Genomic DNA, 19,498 nt, shown 5'->3' on the forward strand with positions numbered 1-19,498 from the left:
CGAACTGATTAAAAACCCAATCAAGTAATTTTTCACAAAGTATTTGGGGTCAATATGAATTTATAGGGGTGATCTTACTCCCTACTAGAGAAGTTTGGACATGTCCAAAATATGTGAATAGAAACCTGCGGAGGGAGGTTGAGTCTCGAGTCGGTGAAGTAGATTGATCCTGATTTCCTTGCTGAGCTTGCCCAACCAGGTTGAATCTACCATGATCTGGCTTGATCAACTGAATAAGTTGGGTACTGAGCTGGAACCTAACGTCATATGTCATTTCCACTGAAGTAAACGTTTTATTCCCAATTCGTCTAATGCCAAATTCGTCCAATTGCCAACTCGTCTATACTACATCATTTGGTCTATAAGTTCGTCCACTCACCACATGGTCTACTTTCATTTAGTCTAATGCCCTTCAATCTCATAACCAGTTGGTCGAATAGCCAGTTATATAGTCCATATACCATTTGGTTTAATTGGATAAGTGTTAAATTGTGCAAAATTAATAAAATATAAATGGATATTAGACCAACTGCATGGTTATGGGACGAAATTGTGATTAGACGAAGTGATGATTGGACCAAACGGTTATTGGACCAAATGATTGTTAGACGAAATGTTGATGGACGGAATGGCATTAGACTAAATGAAAGTAGACCATGAAGTGAGTGGACGAGTTGGCATTTTATTAGGCGAGCATGGCCAATGGATTGTCAAAGTGTATAGCCCAATCTTCCTCTTGGACAAGTAAGCGTTTGAATGCAAAAATGAACCCTGCATGAGGACTTAAGTCTTTTTCCATAAAATTTCCTACAAACGATAACTCGTTTCATACAGACTTAAATCGTGATTTTTAGATTGACTGATTGTAAATTTGTCATCGATATTTTCCATTCGTAATGGATAGAAAGTTTTATGAAAAATAACACTCAAAGATTACAAAAAGTGCATGTTAAAACGACTTGAATGACCATCAAGAAGAAAAGTTCTGATGCGCTACATGGTCAATGATGTGAAGAATTGATATTTAATTTACAAAAACAAAGAATGCAAATATTATGAATAAAAGGATGAATGAGCAACCTTGTTGAATAAGGGCAATAAAAAAAGCATTTATAACTTTTACTCTTAATTGCTCATAACAAGATACGTATGAAATTCGGTAGCAATATCATGTTCTGTTTGAGAACCCGTATTATTTTTCATCTTTCGGAATAATGCCTGGTATTACCTCAGTGACATCGTCAAAGTGTTTCCATTAGGCCAACTCAGGGGCAGACCAAACTAACTGATCAAAATGTAATTTCCAGTGAGTCAACCTTGGGCAGCACTCGATGTAGAGTTTCTTTGTTAACAAATGTTATTGGATAGTAAAATCGTAGATATAGTAATGAAAAATTTTCATCACTGTACGATTTTAATTATTTAACTTTTGAAAACAAACGATCCAAAATGCGACTAATGAAATCAAATCCAACAGCCAGTTTATTATCATATTTCATTGCAGTTAGTCTTTATTAGTGAAAAAGAATTTGAAATCACATCTCTGACATTTTTATTAAACTCTGAATTAATGGTTTAAATTATGTAGTTACAGTAGGCATATATTTATTTTTACTTGACAACTAACATGCTTAAGGTATCACGTACTGTCCCCATGGTAATTTTTTGTTTAGTATTTACGTTAATTATTTCTGCATGAATCTAATTGTTTATACTTCCTTTTAAAAGAAATATGAGATGTCCCCATTAGATTAGGCCTATGGGCCTTCATCCGAAAAGGTCGTATAGTCAATTTTGGTTCCCCCCCCCAAAAAAAAAAAAAAACGATTTTGAGATTTTTGCAGAAATAAAAGTAAAGGTTCTATTTTATTCATCACTAAATTTTTATGCAGCAATTTAGTTTAGTTTTTGAGATATGAGGGGATTTTCACGGCGATGCCATACAAATTGTTAATAAATTGCGCAAATCCCTTTGGAAACGTGTACTGTAACACTGATACCGTGTTTACACATGACTCGGCTCGAGTGTTGAATCCTCAAGCAGGGTCGACGTCGAACGCTGCGAAGAGGGCATGCTGTGATCGCGTTTATACGTACATATAAAAAGGCGAGTTCAACACGGCTCGCGGATCTCGAACGGAAGAAGAATTATGACGTCGCAAATTAAAGGCGGGAAATTCACCGCCGGAATCGAATCTTGTCCGTGCGAACAACAACAATGCCAAAAGTGAAGCGCGCGCAGTGACCTAGGTCAAGAGGGTTCGACACGGCTTTCTGTTTACACACGAAAAAATTGCCGAGTCTGACTCGGCTCGCGGGTTGAAACCTACGATTTTGGCGGATCAGAAAAGCCGTGTTCGACACGGCTCGCGGATCACAGTGATCGCGTTTACACAGCATAAAATTGCCGTGTTCGACACGGCTCGCGTGTCGAACCCCCGAGCCGTGTCCCTGTGTAAACACGGTATGAGTGATACGACATTTGACTGACCGCGATTTCAATGCGCGCGGTCAGCCAAACCGTATTGGGCACTGCATTGACTTTGAAAAGCGATACGACGTTTTGACCGATCACGTGCATTGGAATCGCGGTCAATCAAAACGTTGTGTCCCCTTTTCCCTATGTCATTTTTATACAGGGAAAATCTAAGCCGCTCACACCAAAATTAAAAGCATGTAGTTCTTTTGCGATATTTTCTCCGATCCTTAGTTTGTGTAAAAATAAGGATACCAATGTCAAGCAATTGTCTTGGTCTTTCCAACCATGTATTGACTAGCAATGAATATGTTGTAAAGCTGGGGAACTAAGTGTAAAAATTATAGTAAACATAGAAGTCGATTTTCTCTTAAATGTGTTTGCACCGTCGTATACGACGGTTCGGATGACCGCCGATGATATGATTGTATAATGTCATTTTTTTCGCATTTTACATTTTTATTTCAAAATTGATATAGATGTATAAAATTATAATTTAATCATCTTGAAATATCTTGTAATTGAATTTTAAAGTAAATAAATTCTGCCACGTTGAATAAACTTTCGAAATGTGATTAACTTTGTATTCTGTTTTGGTATGATAAATACGGAAAATGTTACATATTGGCCTGAACATTACAATCACACAAACTAACACACACGCACACCTCCACACATAACGAATCGAGTAAACAAGTGAAATTATGGCCTCCGTGATGTGAATACTATATACACTCACACACATACAACACAACACAAAATAATCATACAAGAAAAAGAATGGTTTTGGGGGCTGATCTCTTGCACCTTCATCCGAAGATGCGAAACGGCATTGTGGGTACAGAACTTGTTTAAACGCAACCCCCAAAATCAGTTGCAAGTCCCAAAATGCGCGCCGTTGATTGGTTGAAAATGAAGTTACGGATGATTTTTGGAGTTGCGATTGATTGTAACTCTTTCAACAACGGGCCCCAGGATTTCAAACCCCGGGCCTTCATGCGTCCTGATGCAGCAAATGAATTACACAAGGGAAAGTGAAACATATTTAGCATGAATGTAGGCTTTCGTTATATAAAAAAATAGTGCATATATATAGTTACCACTTTGATTGGCTTTGTAAGTTAAGAAAATTAAGATAAGTGTCAAGAATATTTAACCTTCTGTTCTACAAAAAATATTTATCAACTTTCATCAACTCGGGATAATCAAAATAAAAAAAATAATAAAAATCAGAATTTGCCAAACCTAACTTATATGAAATTCTGCAAATCGTTCATTCAATTGGGTAGGCCTATATACTGCTTATATCTACCAGCAATTATGACAACTGTAATTATATATTTTAACGCAGTGCGGCCGAACTGAATAATGTTTCTAAATCAAAACTAAAACAAAAGAAAGAAATATCCATACAAACGTTACCTTCTGACCCTCTTTGTATTGGAATATTGTTTTAATTTCAACTGAGAGCAAATAAAACTTTTAAAAGCCAAAATTACAACTGTTCACTATCAATCATATTCCCTCAGCTGAACGGAGACTGAATTTATATTGCACTGCATTGTGTATTCGTTGAATCGTTTACCTGTTTACTAAAATTACTAAAATCAGACCAAATGAATTCTAAGAATGAAAATGTTAAAAATGCATTGTTTTTGGTTACCCTCGATGAGAATAGAAGCGGCTTTTATCTTGTTTTTAATTGATTTCCAAAAAGAAACATGAATTATTCAGAGATCATGAATTGCATTAACGATCGTGGACTTTTTTAAGTGACGTAATTTAGAACACACCCCTTATTTCCTAGTAACACGAGAGGCAGCAACTTTCTAACCAATAGGAGCGTGTGATGAATTTGCTTAAGAAGGACGTGAACGTTTGATTATTCACGCCCCTAATTATGGTAATTGACGAGTGTTGGATCGTGGATGGCTTGTGGTTGAACCAGAAACCGTTTGATCTTCTGACTAGCACCCTCATCTACAGAATAAAGTGAAATTCCTTAGACCTTGTCGTGAAAACAATACTTAGAACTAAGGTAAGTGGATTTTTTCTTCTATTTCGATATACGTTCATGTTCTTTCGTTGAATACAAAACGCCTCTGGCAGTCTCGCCTGCATTGCGCTATTCAATAAGGCAGCAGTCATAGCAGTGCTGACCCTTACTGACTTTTAAACAACTAAAAAGGTGATTGATTTAAAAAATATATTTTTAGAGTGTGTGGTTCCAGGCACATAGGCTATCAGAATAAAAAAAGCAGTAATCCTTATGCTAATAAACAATACGACACTCGAGTCTTTTAAATTAGAATTGAATATTGAGATTCCTAAGGTTGTAAAAAAAATACCTTTGTGTAACCATTGATTTAAAATTAACTTGGAAATTCACATACTGTACAAGAAATAGATATGAAAATATTGAGGAATATTGGTATTTCATCCACATTAAGTTACTATTTACTAGCTGATATTATTACGAATGTCGCATTCCACACTTGTTTTGCCTAAATAATTGTAACGTAGTTTGGGGGAAGTAACCTAAAGAAACTGGTTTAAAATATAGAATCATATTTTAAGCAAACCCAATATCAAAAGTTAGCGTACTATACTCAAGGCTAAAGCTATTTGCTTTAATAAAATATTACAACCACCAGCAATCATTTTTATTTATCAGTTTATCATTCGACTTATGCCAATTAGAATTTATGTAAATACACACTCCTCTTCATTGATACATTTGCCAAGACACAGGACATATTCTTATCAACAAAATATTCGTTTTATAGTTCCGAAAAAGTAGAACAATTTATTATCTAATGACATCAGAAATGCAACCATCTTTAAATTGCTTTGAGATAAACTTAAGAGAAACTCGCAGGAGGGTCCTAGATTGAATGATTTGCTTAGTTTCAGTGTGGGATATTTGGCTAGACGATAAATTAACTGTTTCACAGTTGTTGGTGTTGTTGTTCGTTTTGAAAACAAGGTGGTTCACGAACCATGAGTTTCGCCTATAATGATTTCGCTATCAATAAAAAATCAGTATACAATATGTTTCGACCTATAGATGACCTTTGACCTTAAATCCTCATGAACACACATGTATAATTCAAGGATCATTTGAAAGTGTAAACACAATTTATGCAAAAATAAAGGAGAACAAGTTGAACAAAAGCTTGAAAAGGGATGGACATGAAATCATTTGACATTTTGACCTCATCATCTTCATGGGGACAAATTACCCAAGGATCATTTGCACCAAGCGCGATCATAATTGATGCAGAAATGAAGAAATGAGAGCAAGCAAGATGAACAAAAACTTTAACATTTTTGTAGCAGACTAACCCCAAACACCTGTACAATGAATGAGTTAAACTTGGATTTAACTTTATTATCGTTAACAGGAAATTTGCCCTTCACCTGGTGCATTGCAAATACAAACGTTTACACCGAAAATTAAGTGTACAAATTAGATGACAAATATTAACCAATTATACATGCCAGCAAAAAAATCCACTTAGTATTAATAGGTTTATTGCCTAATTATTTGTTAACAGTAAATTGTATTATTGAATTGAAATAATCCGGGCATTCATTCAATGATTAATTGATTAATTATTTTGCTAGATAATTAAATATTGTTTGTTTTTAAATATTTACTATGGCCCGTATTCTGAAGTCGGGTTTAACTTAGACCGTGGTCTAACTTTGTGCTAAAATTATGTGAAGCCAAAAGTGTCAAAATTTTTATTAAGTTCTATGTGTCTTATGTATACTTTGCTCTTTCCTGATTCATCGATGGTGAAGACAATCATCTATTTATACTTCCTAAACGATTATAAATGATTTGAGAGCAAAATCAGCTGAAATATGATATCTCTACTGTTAATGATTTATATTTAAACCACAAATTTTAACCTGAGTTTAAGTTAACCCCGACTTCAGAATACGGGCCTATGAATTTGGATTCCTGTCATTCTACTTAGCACTGTGAACACACTTTGAGACACTGAGTTCTTTCCACTTGCTGCCAATTAAGCATTATTATCTAGAAAAAAAATCTTCATACTGCTACGTCCGTTTTTCAAAGTCATATTCAATAAAAGTCGTTCATGAAAAACACGGATGCATAAAAACACACACACATAAGCTTTTTCAGAAAAATACAACATAATTATTTTGTAAAGTGATAACACAGAAATTCTTATGTAATTCAACTGAAATATTACCAGAAATCTGTAAGGTCCCAGATACCGATTTTCTGTAATTTTACACAATACCTGTAAAACTCAACTACACATTGTAGTAAGATAATGTTCTCGACAATCTGCTGCAGGAACTTCTTGGACTTTTTAAAGAAGACATTATCGAACCGTGTAATTCAGCCAAATTCATATTCGTTGTCTCTTTTATATTTCATGAATCATACCAACCAAGATCTTGGGAGTAAACATCAGGAATCCTCACATATGCAAAATATAAAATCTGGAATAAAATTTAGAATAAGATTAATAATTATAAATTTACGCATAATTCCAATACTGTCACAATTGAATGCAAAGAGCAAATCGATTTATTTGGAGTATTCAATTTACAGATTGCTGCTTTTACTTTGCCCGTTTCCTTCGTTTTGGCACAATATAATAATAATCTAGCCAGGACTAAAAGCAATTCAGTTTATTTCAATGATAAAAATTTTGAGAACTCACTCTTTAACTCTTGTATTTAATTGGTGCATCAATACAGCTTAACGTTCTAACCTGTGGTGTGATCATGGCGGTTCACTGGGGTGGGGTTGCTGGGATGATATTCTTTTACCTGATCATCTTGGCCGTGGGAATATGGGCCTCAAGGAAGACAAAACGTGCTAGTGGGACAGAAGGAGTGATGGTGGCAGGACGAGATTTTGGATGGTGTATCGGTCTTTTTACTTTGATCGGTGAGTAATGAAAATTATTTAAAAAACTTAAAAATCCGTTAAAATCTGAGAAGCAACGTAATGGTCCTCACTCAAAGGGAAATTCCCCAGGTGCAAGAGGGGACATAAGAGGGTGACAGATTTTAAAGGACAAGTCCACCCCAACTAAAACTTGATTTGAATAAAAAGAGAAAAATTCAACACGCATAACACTGAAAATTTCATCAAAATCGGATATAAAATAAGAAAGTTATGACATTTTAAAATTTAGCTTCATTTCACAAAACAGTTATATGCACATCTCGGTCGGTATGCAAATGATAGAACTGATGACATCACTCACTCACTATTTCTTTTGTATTCTATTATATGAAATATTTTGATTTTCTCATCATTGTCATGTGAAATGAAGTTTCATTCCTCCCTGAACACGTGGAATTCCATTATTTCAACATTTTGTGCTTCAGGCAAGGAGGTCCTTATCATCAAATTCATAAAAATTGAAATATTGTATAATTCAAACAATAAAAAACAAAAGAAATAGTGAGTGAGTGACGTCATCAACTCTCTCATTTGGATGTAACTGGCTCGTTCATATAACTATTTTGTTAAAAATAAGCGAAACTTTGAAATGTCATAACTTTCTTATTTTACATCCGATTTTGATGAAATTAATTTTCAGCATTGTGCTTTTCTGATTTTTCTCTATTGATTCAAATCAACATTTTTCTGAGGTGGGCTTCACCTTTAAGGATAGGGCACTTGCCATTGGAGCCCAACCGCGGCTCTTTTTTTTTAAGCTCGCCGAATATCTCCAATGGTCGGGTCGCATCAGTCACTCGGATTGATTAGACAGTCACCCTTAAGATTTGATTGTGTTATTTACACGCTTAAGAAGGATTGGTAAACCTAATATGATGATGATGCACAACACTTGTATATCTGTAAAAGACATTCAAATGCGCATTTTTGGAGGAGGCAGCCAGTCTGGTTCGCCTAGAAGGGCGCTCACACAGAACTGTGACCCGATTTCCCACCGACAAAAATAAATCCGACCGAATAAATGGAGAAAAAAAGCTGAAAAACAAACAATTTCGTTTATTTCGGTATTTTATTTTTCTGACATTTTTTCCGACAATTTTTTTTTTGAGAGTGTGGTATTTAGATTGCAGTAAAGGAATTTAAATTTCCCAAATCACATTTGGTAGTTTTTAAAGTGATGAATACAACTCATATTCTGCCAGACCCTTGGTTCGAGTTTAATGTTAATTTTTGTTCGCGGTTAATCTCCGTAAACAAAATAATTCTATGATTTGGATTCAATGTCTTGATTTCATATATTCGGAACGAGCTAGGGTTCATAATTTTGTAGTTTATTGTATTGTGAAAATGTATACTTTTTCTTTATCTATATCCAGTATTCCCGTTAAGCTATACAGACTGAATTCTTCCATAACAACTATATCATATATACAAATATGTTTTCATACTTCTCTTGCAGCTACTTGGGTAGGAGGTGGATACATCAATGGGACAGCAGAAGTCGTTTTTACTCCAGGATACGGCCTCGTTTGGGCCCAAGCCCCTTGGGGCTACAGTCTCAGTTTTGTCATAAGTAAATTCCATTTTCACCTTTTTCCTCATTTCTTCCTTTGTTTGTTTTACTTTCAATCGTTCTTTCGTTTCGTAGTTCGTGGTCGGGTGTGTTTTTATCATTTTTCATGTTCTTATTGAAGTTAAAACCAATTAGATTATGTTTTTCATTTAGATGAAAGTCTATTGAAGTAAATGAATGGATAAATAGATGAATGTATAGTTAATAATGAGACGAATAAATAAATAAATAAAATGGATACAAACGAACAAATAAAATGATAAAGGATAGCTGAATATATTAATAGATGAGTCATTACAATAGCTAAATGAAATGAAACTTGTAAATCTCTTTCTGAACTGTGCCTACAGATGGGCTTTTCTTCGCCAAGCAGATGCGAGCAGCGAATTACATTACAATGATTGATCCATTTCAAGAAAAGTATGGAAATCGTATGGGAGGACTCCTCTTTCTTGCTGCCATCACTGGTGAACTGCTATGGTGTGCCGCTATATTGGCTGCTTTAGGTGGGTACTGGCAATGCTGAACAACGGTGTATAAGGGCGGGTCCGAGATTTTTTAAAAGTGCATCAATAATTTTTGTTTAACTCATTTTTATTAAGAATTAGGAGTAGGCCTGTGTAATATTTATTTACTTTACCCAACCAATTGATTTTTTTTACTCGATACTCTTTCTCCCATTTTCTCCTTTCCTCCTTTTCTTTCCCATTTACAACTTGCTTGAAATCGGTAGAGGCGGACACCACCTTGCCCCCCTCTCCAAAAAAGTGAAAAACCATAGTGTCGCCCCTTACATGAACAAAGAAAACTAGAGTGTTCTATGGATAGAGCATAAATATAAATGAGTGACCGGTCTCTTTACGTCTTTCGATACTGTTTCTTCCGATTCCTACTTTACTTCTTCTTTTGTCAAACTCTTTTTTACATGAAAGGTCAATTTGTGCCGATACCCTTGGCTTCTATTGTCACAACACTCGTGAACAAAGAAATATAGATTATATAGTTTCTACGTGACAAAGTGCATGCGTTTTAATAGATTTAATGGGGGTCAAGACATTGTCGCTTAGTAAATGATATTTTAATTCAACCAGCAAATATCTACACAGGACTATCACTCATGAATGGTTGTAATTCTAAACTTTTGTTTTAAGTGATGATACATTAAAGTATTGAATTCCAGCCCTATATTCAGGCCTTCAACAATGTCAAATGTGTATCGCCAAAGTTAACTCTTGGGTAGAAAGGACAGGGTAGGGGTGTACCCTCCTTTTGTTTTATTTTTTTGATATAAATTGAAAATATTTTTGCAATATTTCAGCAATGTACATCGATGTGAATAATTGTATAACTACATCCGATCATTGATACATCTCTGTCTTTTAGTGATAGTTATGCATTATTAGTCTAATATTTTTCTTATGTTTCGGGCTTGTTTATTACTAGTAGGGACAAATTCTGTATACTATAATATTTTTATGCACTGTAATTATTTCATCATAGATGGCGTTCTGTAACAGGTGTGTTTAAATGGACTGCTAAAATATATTCTAAATTAAAATTAAACCAACCAACAAACAACAACGAAATCAATATAGAAATATTCTTAACTTATGATTTAGGATCAACGATAAGTGTCATTTTGGAGCTAGATCAGAACCTTTCAGTCATCATCTCGGCTTGTATTGCTGTCTCTTATACCCTATTTGGTGGTCTATTTTCTGTGGCTTACACTGATATCGTCCAACTTGCTTGCATATTCATCGGTTTGGTAAGTCATGATGAACAAAAATCCTTGAATTAAGAGAATTAACATGATTATTATTTCGGGTATTATATTTTTTTTTACTAGAAATGATACCCGTCCCCTAAAAATTAAGCAGGTTTCCGATAGAATAGCCCCTTACTGATGATTCTTTTTTTTTCAATAACCATCTTGTCACTATTTTTTTCCTAAATCCAAATTACATACAGCAATTGCATGATGTCCTATTCAACCCAGCTGCATTTTTTGAAGTGTTAATACTATAAAGAGTTAAACATTATCAGTTCTTTCAAATATTACCTTGATGTTATTCTCAAAACATTCTATAGAAATATTTGTTGATAAGAATGAAATCAATTAAGCATTCGAATCCTGACAGGTGACATTCACTCTTTTATTTCAGTGGTTCTGTGTTCCCTTTGCGCTCACCAATAAGGCTGTAACACCACTTCCAGAGACGACTGATCGCTGGGTTGGAGAGTGGGACGTCAGACTCACCGGGCAATGGATCGATAGCATGTTGTTGATCGTAAGTGTGTTTTATTTAAATTAAGATTTTTTTTCGGTGGAGAAAGGGGGCAGGACGATTTCTTAAAGAAAAATTGAACTCAAAAGCGAGATAGCGAAGCAACCGAGCTTGTCATTGGATTGGGGCGCTTTTGCACTTAGTAGAAAAGTGAAATTGAAGGATTTTGTATGCATTTTTGGTGAATTTACTGATAATCTTCAGTAAAAAAGGAGGCTTTTAAAATTTAGGGAAGGGGGGGGTCAACTGCACCCCTGCAGGCCCCAACCTCCCACTGCGTATGACCATGCTCCTTGATACGAAACCAGAATTGTTTCTCGAAGGTTTTTCTGACATAGGTTAAATCATAATTAGAACATGACTTCATTGGATTCGTACAATTAATTCAGTAATTAATGCAAACCAAACAACTTTAGATGTAATGTAATTCACGTAGTACAGATGATCATGTCATGTACACTTGTCTTGTAAAGGGATATTGTGAAAAAATAAAAACAAAACAATAACAGTTCGATGGACTAAAAATATATATATATATATTATACCAAGGTTGTATAAGTTATTTTTTTATCACCAAAAAATGAAATACGAAAGATTTGAAGTGCCAGTTAAATTTAATAACCATGTCATCATCCTGATGATATGCGATATGATATGGTTATTAAATCTAAATAAGTTTCATGTCAAATTATTTTTTTTAAAGAGGGAAAGTTACTCGCTCAATGGCCTAATACAAGATACGTTATATTGTCAACTAAATTGATTAGATCTCGGAAGTTCTACATGACTTGTGTATCATCATTTGGAGCTACGTTATCGTTATCTACCATGTATCTCGCCATTACAATATGCTTATATGAGTTGACTCATCAAGGTAACTTATCTCATGTCAAGTTCATTTTATAAGTTCGCATATAACTATCATAAGTCGACTTGGCAAGATGTCTCTTGCTATGTCAACATGATAAGGCGTTTAAGTCGGGTTGGAAAGATAATGTATCTTGCTCAACAAGTCGACATTATAAAGCTATTAAGTCGATATGGCAAGAAAAAATATAAGTTACAATGGAAGGGTTTGAATGAAGTAATATATATATATATAAAGCATGCATCTTTGGGGTTTTTTTTACTTTCTTCTTCAACCCTGAATACATTGAATATCATTAAAGATTTGATTTAAAAAGAGATTTACGCCTGTGACAAACAATGACAAAGCTGTCCTATCTTCTCTTTATTCAGATATTGGGCGGAGTGCCATGGCAGGCATACTTCCAACGGGTTCTGGCAGCCAAGACCCCTCATCATGCCCGATACTTATCATTGGTTGCAGCATTTGGATGTTTCTCTCTCAGCATCCCTGCTTACGTCATGGGTGCCGTGGGCGCCAGCACCGGTCAGTGCTATAGAGGCTATAGGCCTATACCTTCACGAATCAGGAGTTGGGCCTCATTGTGAAATAGTTTATTGTGCCATCCAATATTGTTCAGCTGTTGTTGGTCAATATGAAATGATTGAATGCTATTGGCAATTGATCACTGTTATACCACAGTCATAACAGTAGTAACCATTGGATAGCAAATCTAACATAACCGTAACTTATTTATATGCAACAAGGCTCTGGAGCTTTCCTGAGGAGTCTGACAAAAAATGTTACTTCCATGCATGAGGCAGGCAATTACATGAACACAATATTTCCTGTATATTATGTATACAATAAAAGCAGCTCTATAAATGGAGGGGGGGGGGGGGGTCAAAATATTGTCATGGGGAAAAAGATCATAAAATGTCCCAGAGTAATCGATTTGGGATGATTACATTTGCATTCATCATCTTTCTGCTGTCAGGGAGAATGCCGTTCTAAATCGGTTTTAGTAATTCAGCTTAAAAATAAAAAGATTGAGCAACATAAAACATACAAACCTTCACTGTTCTTGAACATGTGAATAATTTCATTAAACATCGTTGCCGTCAATCATTTTTGTTTTCATTTTCTGCGCCTGTAAGAAAATAGGGCTGACATTGAGGCCTATCTAATTTATCTCATCAAACTCATTGTCGTTTAATTTAATTGCGTGAATTTGCAAAATTTAATGTGCCCAAACATATAGGCATAATACGTAATAAACATCATATTGCACGGTATTTGACTTCCTTGACCCGGATCTTTGATGTATAAAATTCCTATTCTTCATACATATCATATAGATTGGACAATGACTAATATAAACCTGAACAAGACGGATCTCTATGAAGAACCAGGTCTTATTCTACCAGCTGTCATCCAGTATCTCACCCCACCCGTGGTCGCTTTTCTTGGCCTGGGGGCCATCTCTGCGGCCGTGATGTCTTCTACCGATTCGTCCGTCCTCGCATCAAGTTCAATGTTTACCAGGAACATCTACAAACATATCTTTAGACCATCGGTATGCCATTTTTGAGCTTAACATTATTTTGACACTGTGATAATCTATACCTTAACCCTAATTCTCTGGGGGGGGCATAATGCCCCCCCCCCCTCGATGATTTTCGCGATATATCTGCTGCGCAAATTTTTTTTACCTCGCCGCTCACAGACTCTTTACTTTTCTCGCGCAAATTTTGAGACCAAATTTGTATGATGACATTTTGAAATGTCATCATAACTTAGAAAATATATGAACCTAGTTCATGAAACTTGGACATAAGGTTAATCAAGTATCACTGAACATCCTGCATGGGTTTTATGTCACATGACCAAGGTCAAAGGTCATTTAGGGTCAATGAACTTTGGCCGAATTGGGGGTATCTGTTGAATTCCCATCATAACTTTGAAAGTTTATGGATCTGATTCATGAAACTTGGACATAATAGTAATCAAGCATCACTGAACATTTTGTGCAAGTTTCAGGTCTCATGATTAAGGTCAAAGGTCATTTAGGGTCAATGAACCGAATGGGGGTATCTGTTGAATTACCATCATAACTTTGAAAGTTTATTGGTCTAGTTTGTTAAACTTGGACATTAGAGTAATCAAGTATCACTGAACATCCTGTGCGCATTTCAGGTCACATGACCAAGGTCAAAGGTCAATGAACTTTGGCCGAATGGGGTGTATCTGTTGAATTACCATCATAACTTTGAAAGTTTATGGATCTGATTCATGAAACTTGGACATAAGAGTAATCAAGTATCACTGAACATCCTGTGCGAGTTTCAGGTCACATGATCAAGGTCAAAGGTCATGTAAGGTCAATGAACTTTGGCCATGTTGATTTTTTTGTTGTTGAATAACCATCATATCTCTGTAAGTTTGTTGGTCTAGTTCATAAAAAGTTGACATAAGAGTAACCATGTATCACTGAACATCTTGTGCGAGTTAGAGTAGTTTTCAAAATCAGCACTGCTGCTATATTGAACCGCGTGATGCAGGTGAGACGGCCAGAGGCATTCCACTTGTATATCATTACTATCTCCTTTGACAGCGTTTTTAACATTTAGGCCTATATTTATCTTATGTTTTATCATATTATGATATACCTTGTTCTTATCTTTATTCTATTATTTTTTTCGTTTCGTTTATTCTTTTGAAATTTAATTTCCCTTTGTCCCATTCTCTGTTATTTTGCTTATTTTTTTCATTTCTTTTCATCTGATTTACGTCATTTTCATTCCACTTAATTTGCATTCATTCGAAACCTATCATAATGCCTTGTCTTTACAGGCCTCCGAGTGTGAAATGATGTGGGCACTTCGTGCTGCTGTGGTCATCGTCGCAACCATAGCTACCGTCATGGCATTGACAGTCGAATCTATCTACATCCTCTTCGTCCTCTGCTCCGACTTCGTCTATGCCTTGCTCTTCCCGCAATTCGTTTGCGTCATCCACATCAAGAAGTCCAATACGTATGGCTCGGCCGTAGCCTTCGTTCTCGGTCTCTTTCTCCGTCTGAGCGGCGGTGAACCATCCCTCGGTCTACCTCCCCTCATCCAATATCCTTACTACGATAAAGACCTCGGCCAGTTGTTCCCATTCCGTACCTTGGCGGCAATTGTGGCTTTCGTGTCCTTGGTCATCTGTTCCTATGCCACGGACATTATATTCACCAAAGGTTATCTACCGAAGAGGTTCGATGTCTTCAAGTGTGTGGTTAACACTGATGAGAAGGGGACGTATGCAGGTCCTGTTCAGGAGGCTAACACTCAAATGCAGACAATTGATTCCACGAATAAAAGTGCTTAATCTGTAAGCTTAATGGAAAAGATACCTCTCCCTCACATAATTACTCTTACCCTGGAGGATAGATTGAGTTCACCTATATCAGAAAGCTGAACTTGGTAAAATGTGGTTTAGTAACAATATACGTTATATATTACAAAAAGTGGGTATTTTAGTTTGTTGACAGAAAACTCCGTGTAGATGTAGTGCTTCAAAATGATGATACATGATGATGATGATGATGATGATGATGATGATAATGATGATGATGATGTATCATGATGATGATGATGATGATGTATCATGATGATGATTATGATGATGGTGATGATGATGTATCATGATGATGATGATGTGTCATGATGATGATGATGATGATGATGATGCTACCCATATTTTCGAGACACTGGCATCTTTGTTTTCCCACTGAAATATCCATAAAAAGGTCGAGATTGATTGCCATCTCAATCTCAACTGGGCGTTGTGGCGTGCGCCTGTAATCCAAGCTGTGGGGAAGTTACAAATTGATGCAGAGGGTCGAGGTTCGAGCCCTGGTCACGTCTTTCGGATGGTGACGTTAAAGGTCGGTCCCAGACGTAAATAATCATATCTGATTGATACACATCTGACAAAACTCAAATACACACACACACACACATCTCAATGCTAAATAGATTACCTACATGTTGATGTACAATATTTTAGGAGTAGTATAATGGTTACATCTTGTTTTTCTCTCAAACTTTGAGATATAGAGCAGGCAGAACATGTAATGTCACATTTCTATGTACAGCGTCACGTGACTAATGTATGATAGTTTCCGTTCATAGACTCTTTTCATTTGGAACAATTAATATATTTCAAAGACAATTAACTAACACAGTTAACGTTGAAAGTAACAATTTTCTTGTACTCTACAGCTTTGTCTACTGATATTTATAATACAGCTACAGTTTAAGAGGGTAAATATTTAGTAGTATATCGAGTCCGGAATCGATTTTGAATTGCAATAGTGTCTGCATCGTCTGCTACGTAAACCAAATGAGCGAACATGACTGAAACTAACCATTATGTGATGATGGTGATGATGATGATGATGATGATGATGTTGATATACTGATGATGATAGTGTTGGTGGTGGTGATCTTTGAATTGAGTATTATTGAATTATGCATTTTCCTTACCATGTTGAAATTTGACAAATGAATGCACGATAATAAAATATTCTTTTCATAGAATAAGTTTTTTCATCAAAAGAAATATTCAACCATCTGACCGCAAATTAATTTACCTCACGACCCATAAACATTACATTCGCCAATTTAATAAGTATATTCGTATTCAGTATCGTTCATCTTTGAACAGCAATATGAATCGTTTCGAAAATAGAAGTTATGTATTGCAGTGTCGTAGTGCCTCTATTCTTGGCCTTCATGGCCTTGGCTTAAAAGCGTTTTCAGGCCTACCATTCGACTTTCATATATTTTGGCCTTGAGGATTTGGTTGCTTGAAATTTCAAGGCATTTTCAAGACATTTTTGTATTGCGTACTTACAATTGTTACTTGTTGAGTATATAGAATGACAATGATTCAATCCATTTCAATTCAACTCATTTCATTTCCGATCGAACATGATACAAAGTAATATAAACCGAATAGAAATTAACAGATGTATATTCTAAAGAGAAGCTGTATGAAATAAAGCATTTTCCCAATGACTTTGCTTTGAGGGTTTGGTGTCTTGACTATAGCTCTGATTTCTTGTCGATAACAAGACAAGTATGCCTATGGAGAATTCATTGTAAAAAAATTAACTTTGTCAAAGAATTTATAAGAAGTGTATTTCCTTGTCAAGTAACAACGCCTACCTCGTCTAGCGAGTAGCTTTATAAGTGCAATAGCTGAATTTGTTTTAAAATATTAATGTGCAATGAAGTTGTGAAGTGTTTGAGACTTTAGAAGGGTAAATTAATTAAAGAGTACGGATTTTAGAGAATATGTTGCTGATTTATTGTAGTTTTTATAGTAAAGAGGTTGTGCAGACTTAAGGAGTGTTGCAAGAAAATATTTGCAATTAATTGAAAAATTTCAGATGCAAATGTATATAAGTGATAGATCAATTTTAAGTAAAGCAGATCAAGGTTTGTTTGTTGATACAAGAAGGAGACCATCAGTAATTTTTATTTACAAATTTGCAACGAATTGCATGACTTTCAATTGACTTTGGGACCTGAAATTGACTTGCGATCAATCGCAAGTTTCTTGCAACACCCCAATATGAATAAGCCCAGGACCAAGATTTTGCAGGGGCAGGGTATTAGTTTGCGTATAGATGGGGGGGGGGGCTTGGGGCGCTCCCCCCCCAAAAAAAAAACTACACGACCAAGAAAAAAAAGAGAAGAGGAAGGAAAGAGGGTGAAATGTGATATTATTTTCTCAATACTATGTCAAAATCTATCACATAATTGGATTGTTGTGATGAAAATGTCGAAGATTTTGCCTGCTTGATTTGATTCCTCGCAATTTTTTGAAAATAAATTTTGCTCGATACGCCATGTCTGGCCCCCTCAAAATATTTTACTCATTACGTCACTGCATGGGAATGGAAAAAGCTTGCCTTGTGAGCGAAGCATGATCTCAGCAATGTAAGAAGCCAAACATTTTGCAGAACATGGCATACATTCAGAAAATGATACCATACTCGACCGTCATGTTTCTTTTTCATTTTCTCGGTTGTCAAATACTCTTTTGCCTATACTACCCCAATTTTTCAAGGGGGGGGGAGGTTGCCCTCGAAACCCCAGCTTGTATCATGTAAAGAATATCATATTCATTTTTTAATTATGTATTCCACCTTGATTGTACAGAGCATCCCCAACCGGATTGTGTGACTCATCACCCCCCCCCCCCTGCTGTCTACGCCCATTAGGCATAGGCCCTATTATGCCTTTAGATAATACGACCATATTAATATATCTATATTTTTTAATAGGGTCGCATTATTTACAGACATGATACGCTTATCAGCCTAACCAGGCCTAAATTTTGATGAAATTTTCAGTATTTGATTTTTTTTTTCGTTTTATTCAAATCAAATGTTTGAGGGTGGACACGTCCTTTAAAAGGATATAAGTGCATGGTAATGGCAAATGAACCTTGGCAATAAAGTTTGCTATAAAAAAACGGTGAAAATGATTTTATGTAATTCCATCTCGATCCCGCCTCCTGGGGAGCATTTCAAGAAAGCACTTGTCGGACAGTTTATCCGACAATTTATATTTCAAACGAGAGTTACCATAGTAACAATGCCGCTCGGCCAATCAAAACCAAGGAAAGTTGTCAGATCTGACAATAATTATTATTTGTTCGTCATGTTCGTCATGATCAGTCACCTTTGTCTATTAACCCTATAAGGACTGGGCTATTTGAGTTGTATTAGTTCCCTTCTAATCTCGGCGGCCGTTTAACGTCGAAATTTGGCATGGACATTCTTTACCCCATAAACTACAAGGCATTATAAACAAAATTTCGGAAATTATTTTTCTTGTTATAAAATGAAATATGCCAATTAGTGAAAAACACTATTTGCATAATTATACAACACCCAATTTCACTTCAAATTTTCATCCCCCCGATGTCATTTTTGCAATCTTATTTAAAGGTTTCCACAAAGAAAATTGCAGAAGCCAATTTTTTCTTTGTTTTCAGAATTTCTTATTCATTTCTTTGTTTTAATTAAGCAGACCAACTTACATGTAGAATGAAAAATTTATGAATTTCTTCTCCCATATTGACTTTGTATTCGAAGTATAATGAGCCATTTTCGGCACTAAATTGTCTCATCAAAAGTCACGTGGCGTCATGTCACTATACCCGTACCGGACCCGTACATCACAAATTTGCTCTCAAAAGTTGCGCGACTGAGACTTTATAGAAAAAGTCATGAAAGTTTTGGATACCTAAATTTTGCGGCTCTACCACCTGACGACATACGAGATCACCTGAC

General features: G+C 35.7%; 1 protein-coding gene across 1 annotated transcript; it reads left to right on the top strand.

The window, feature by feature from the left end:
- The first annotated feature begins 4,396 nt into the window (after positions 1 to 4,396).
- Positions 4,397 to 15,740, top strand: LOC121418005 (high-affinity choline transporter 1-like). The gene is made up of 9 exons (XM_041611710.1): positions 4,397 to 4,514; positions 7,223 to 7,415; positions 8,896 to 9,009; positions 9,360 to 9,515; positions 10,629 to 10,777; positions 11,175 to 11,300; positions 12,537 to 12,690; positions 13,503 to 13,720; positions 14,998 to 15,740. The coding sequence occupies exons 2-9, from the start codon at positions 7,250 to 7,252 to the stop codon at positions 15,514 to 15,516; spliced, it is 1,602 nt and encodes a 533-aa protein (XP_041467644.1). The 5' UTR covers positions 4,397 to 4,514; positions 7,223 to 7,249; the 3' UTR covers positions 15,517 to 15,740.
- Positions 15,741 to 19,498: the final 3,758 nt, after the last annotated feature.

Source organism: Lytechinus variegatus, chromosome 7 (assembly GCF_018143015.1).
Source record: "Lytechinus variegatus isolate NC3 chromosome 7, Lvar_3.0, whole genome shotgun sequence".
NCBI lineage: Eukaryota > Metazoa > Echinodermata > Echinoidea > Temnopleuroida > Toxopneustidae > Lytechinus > Lytechinus variegatus.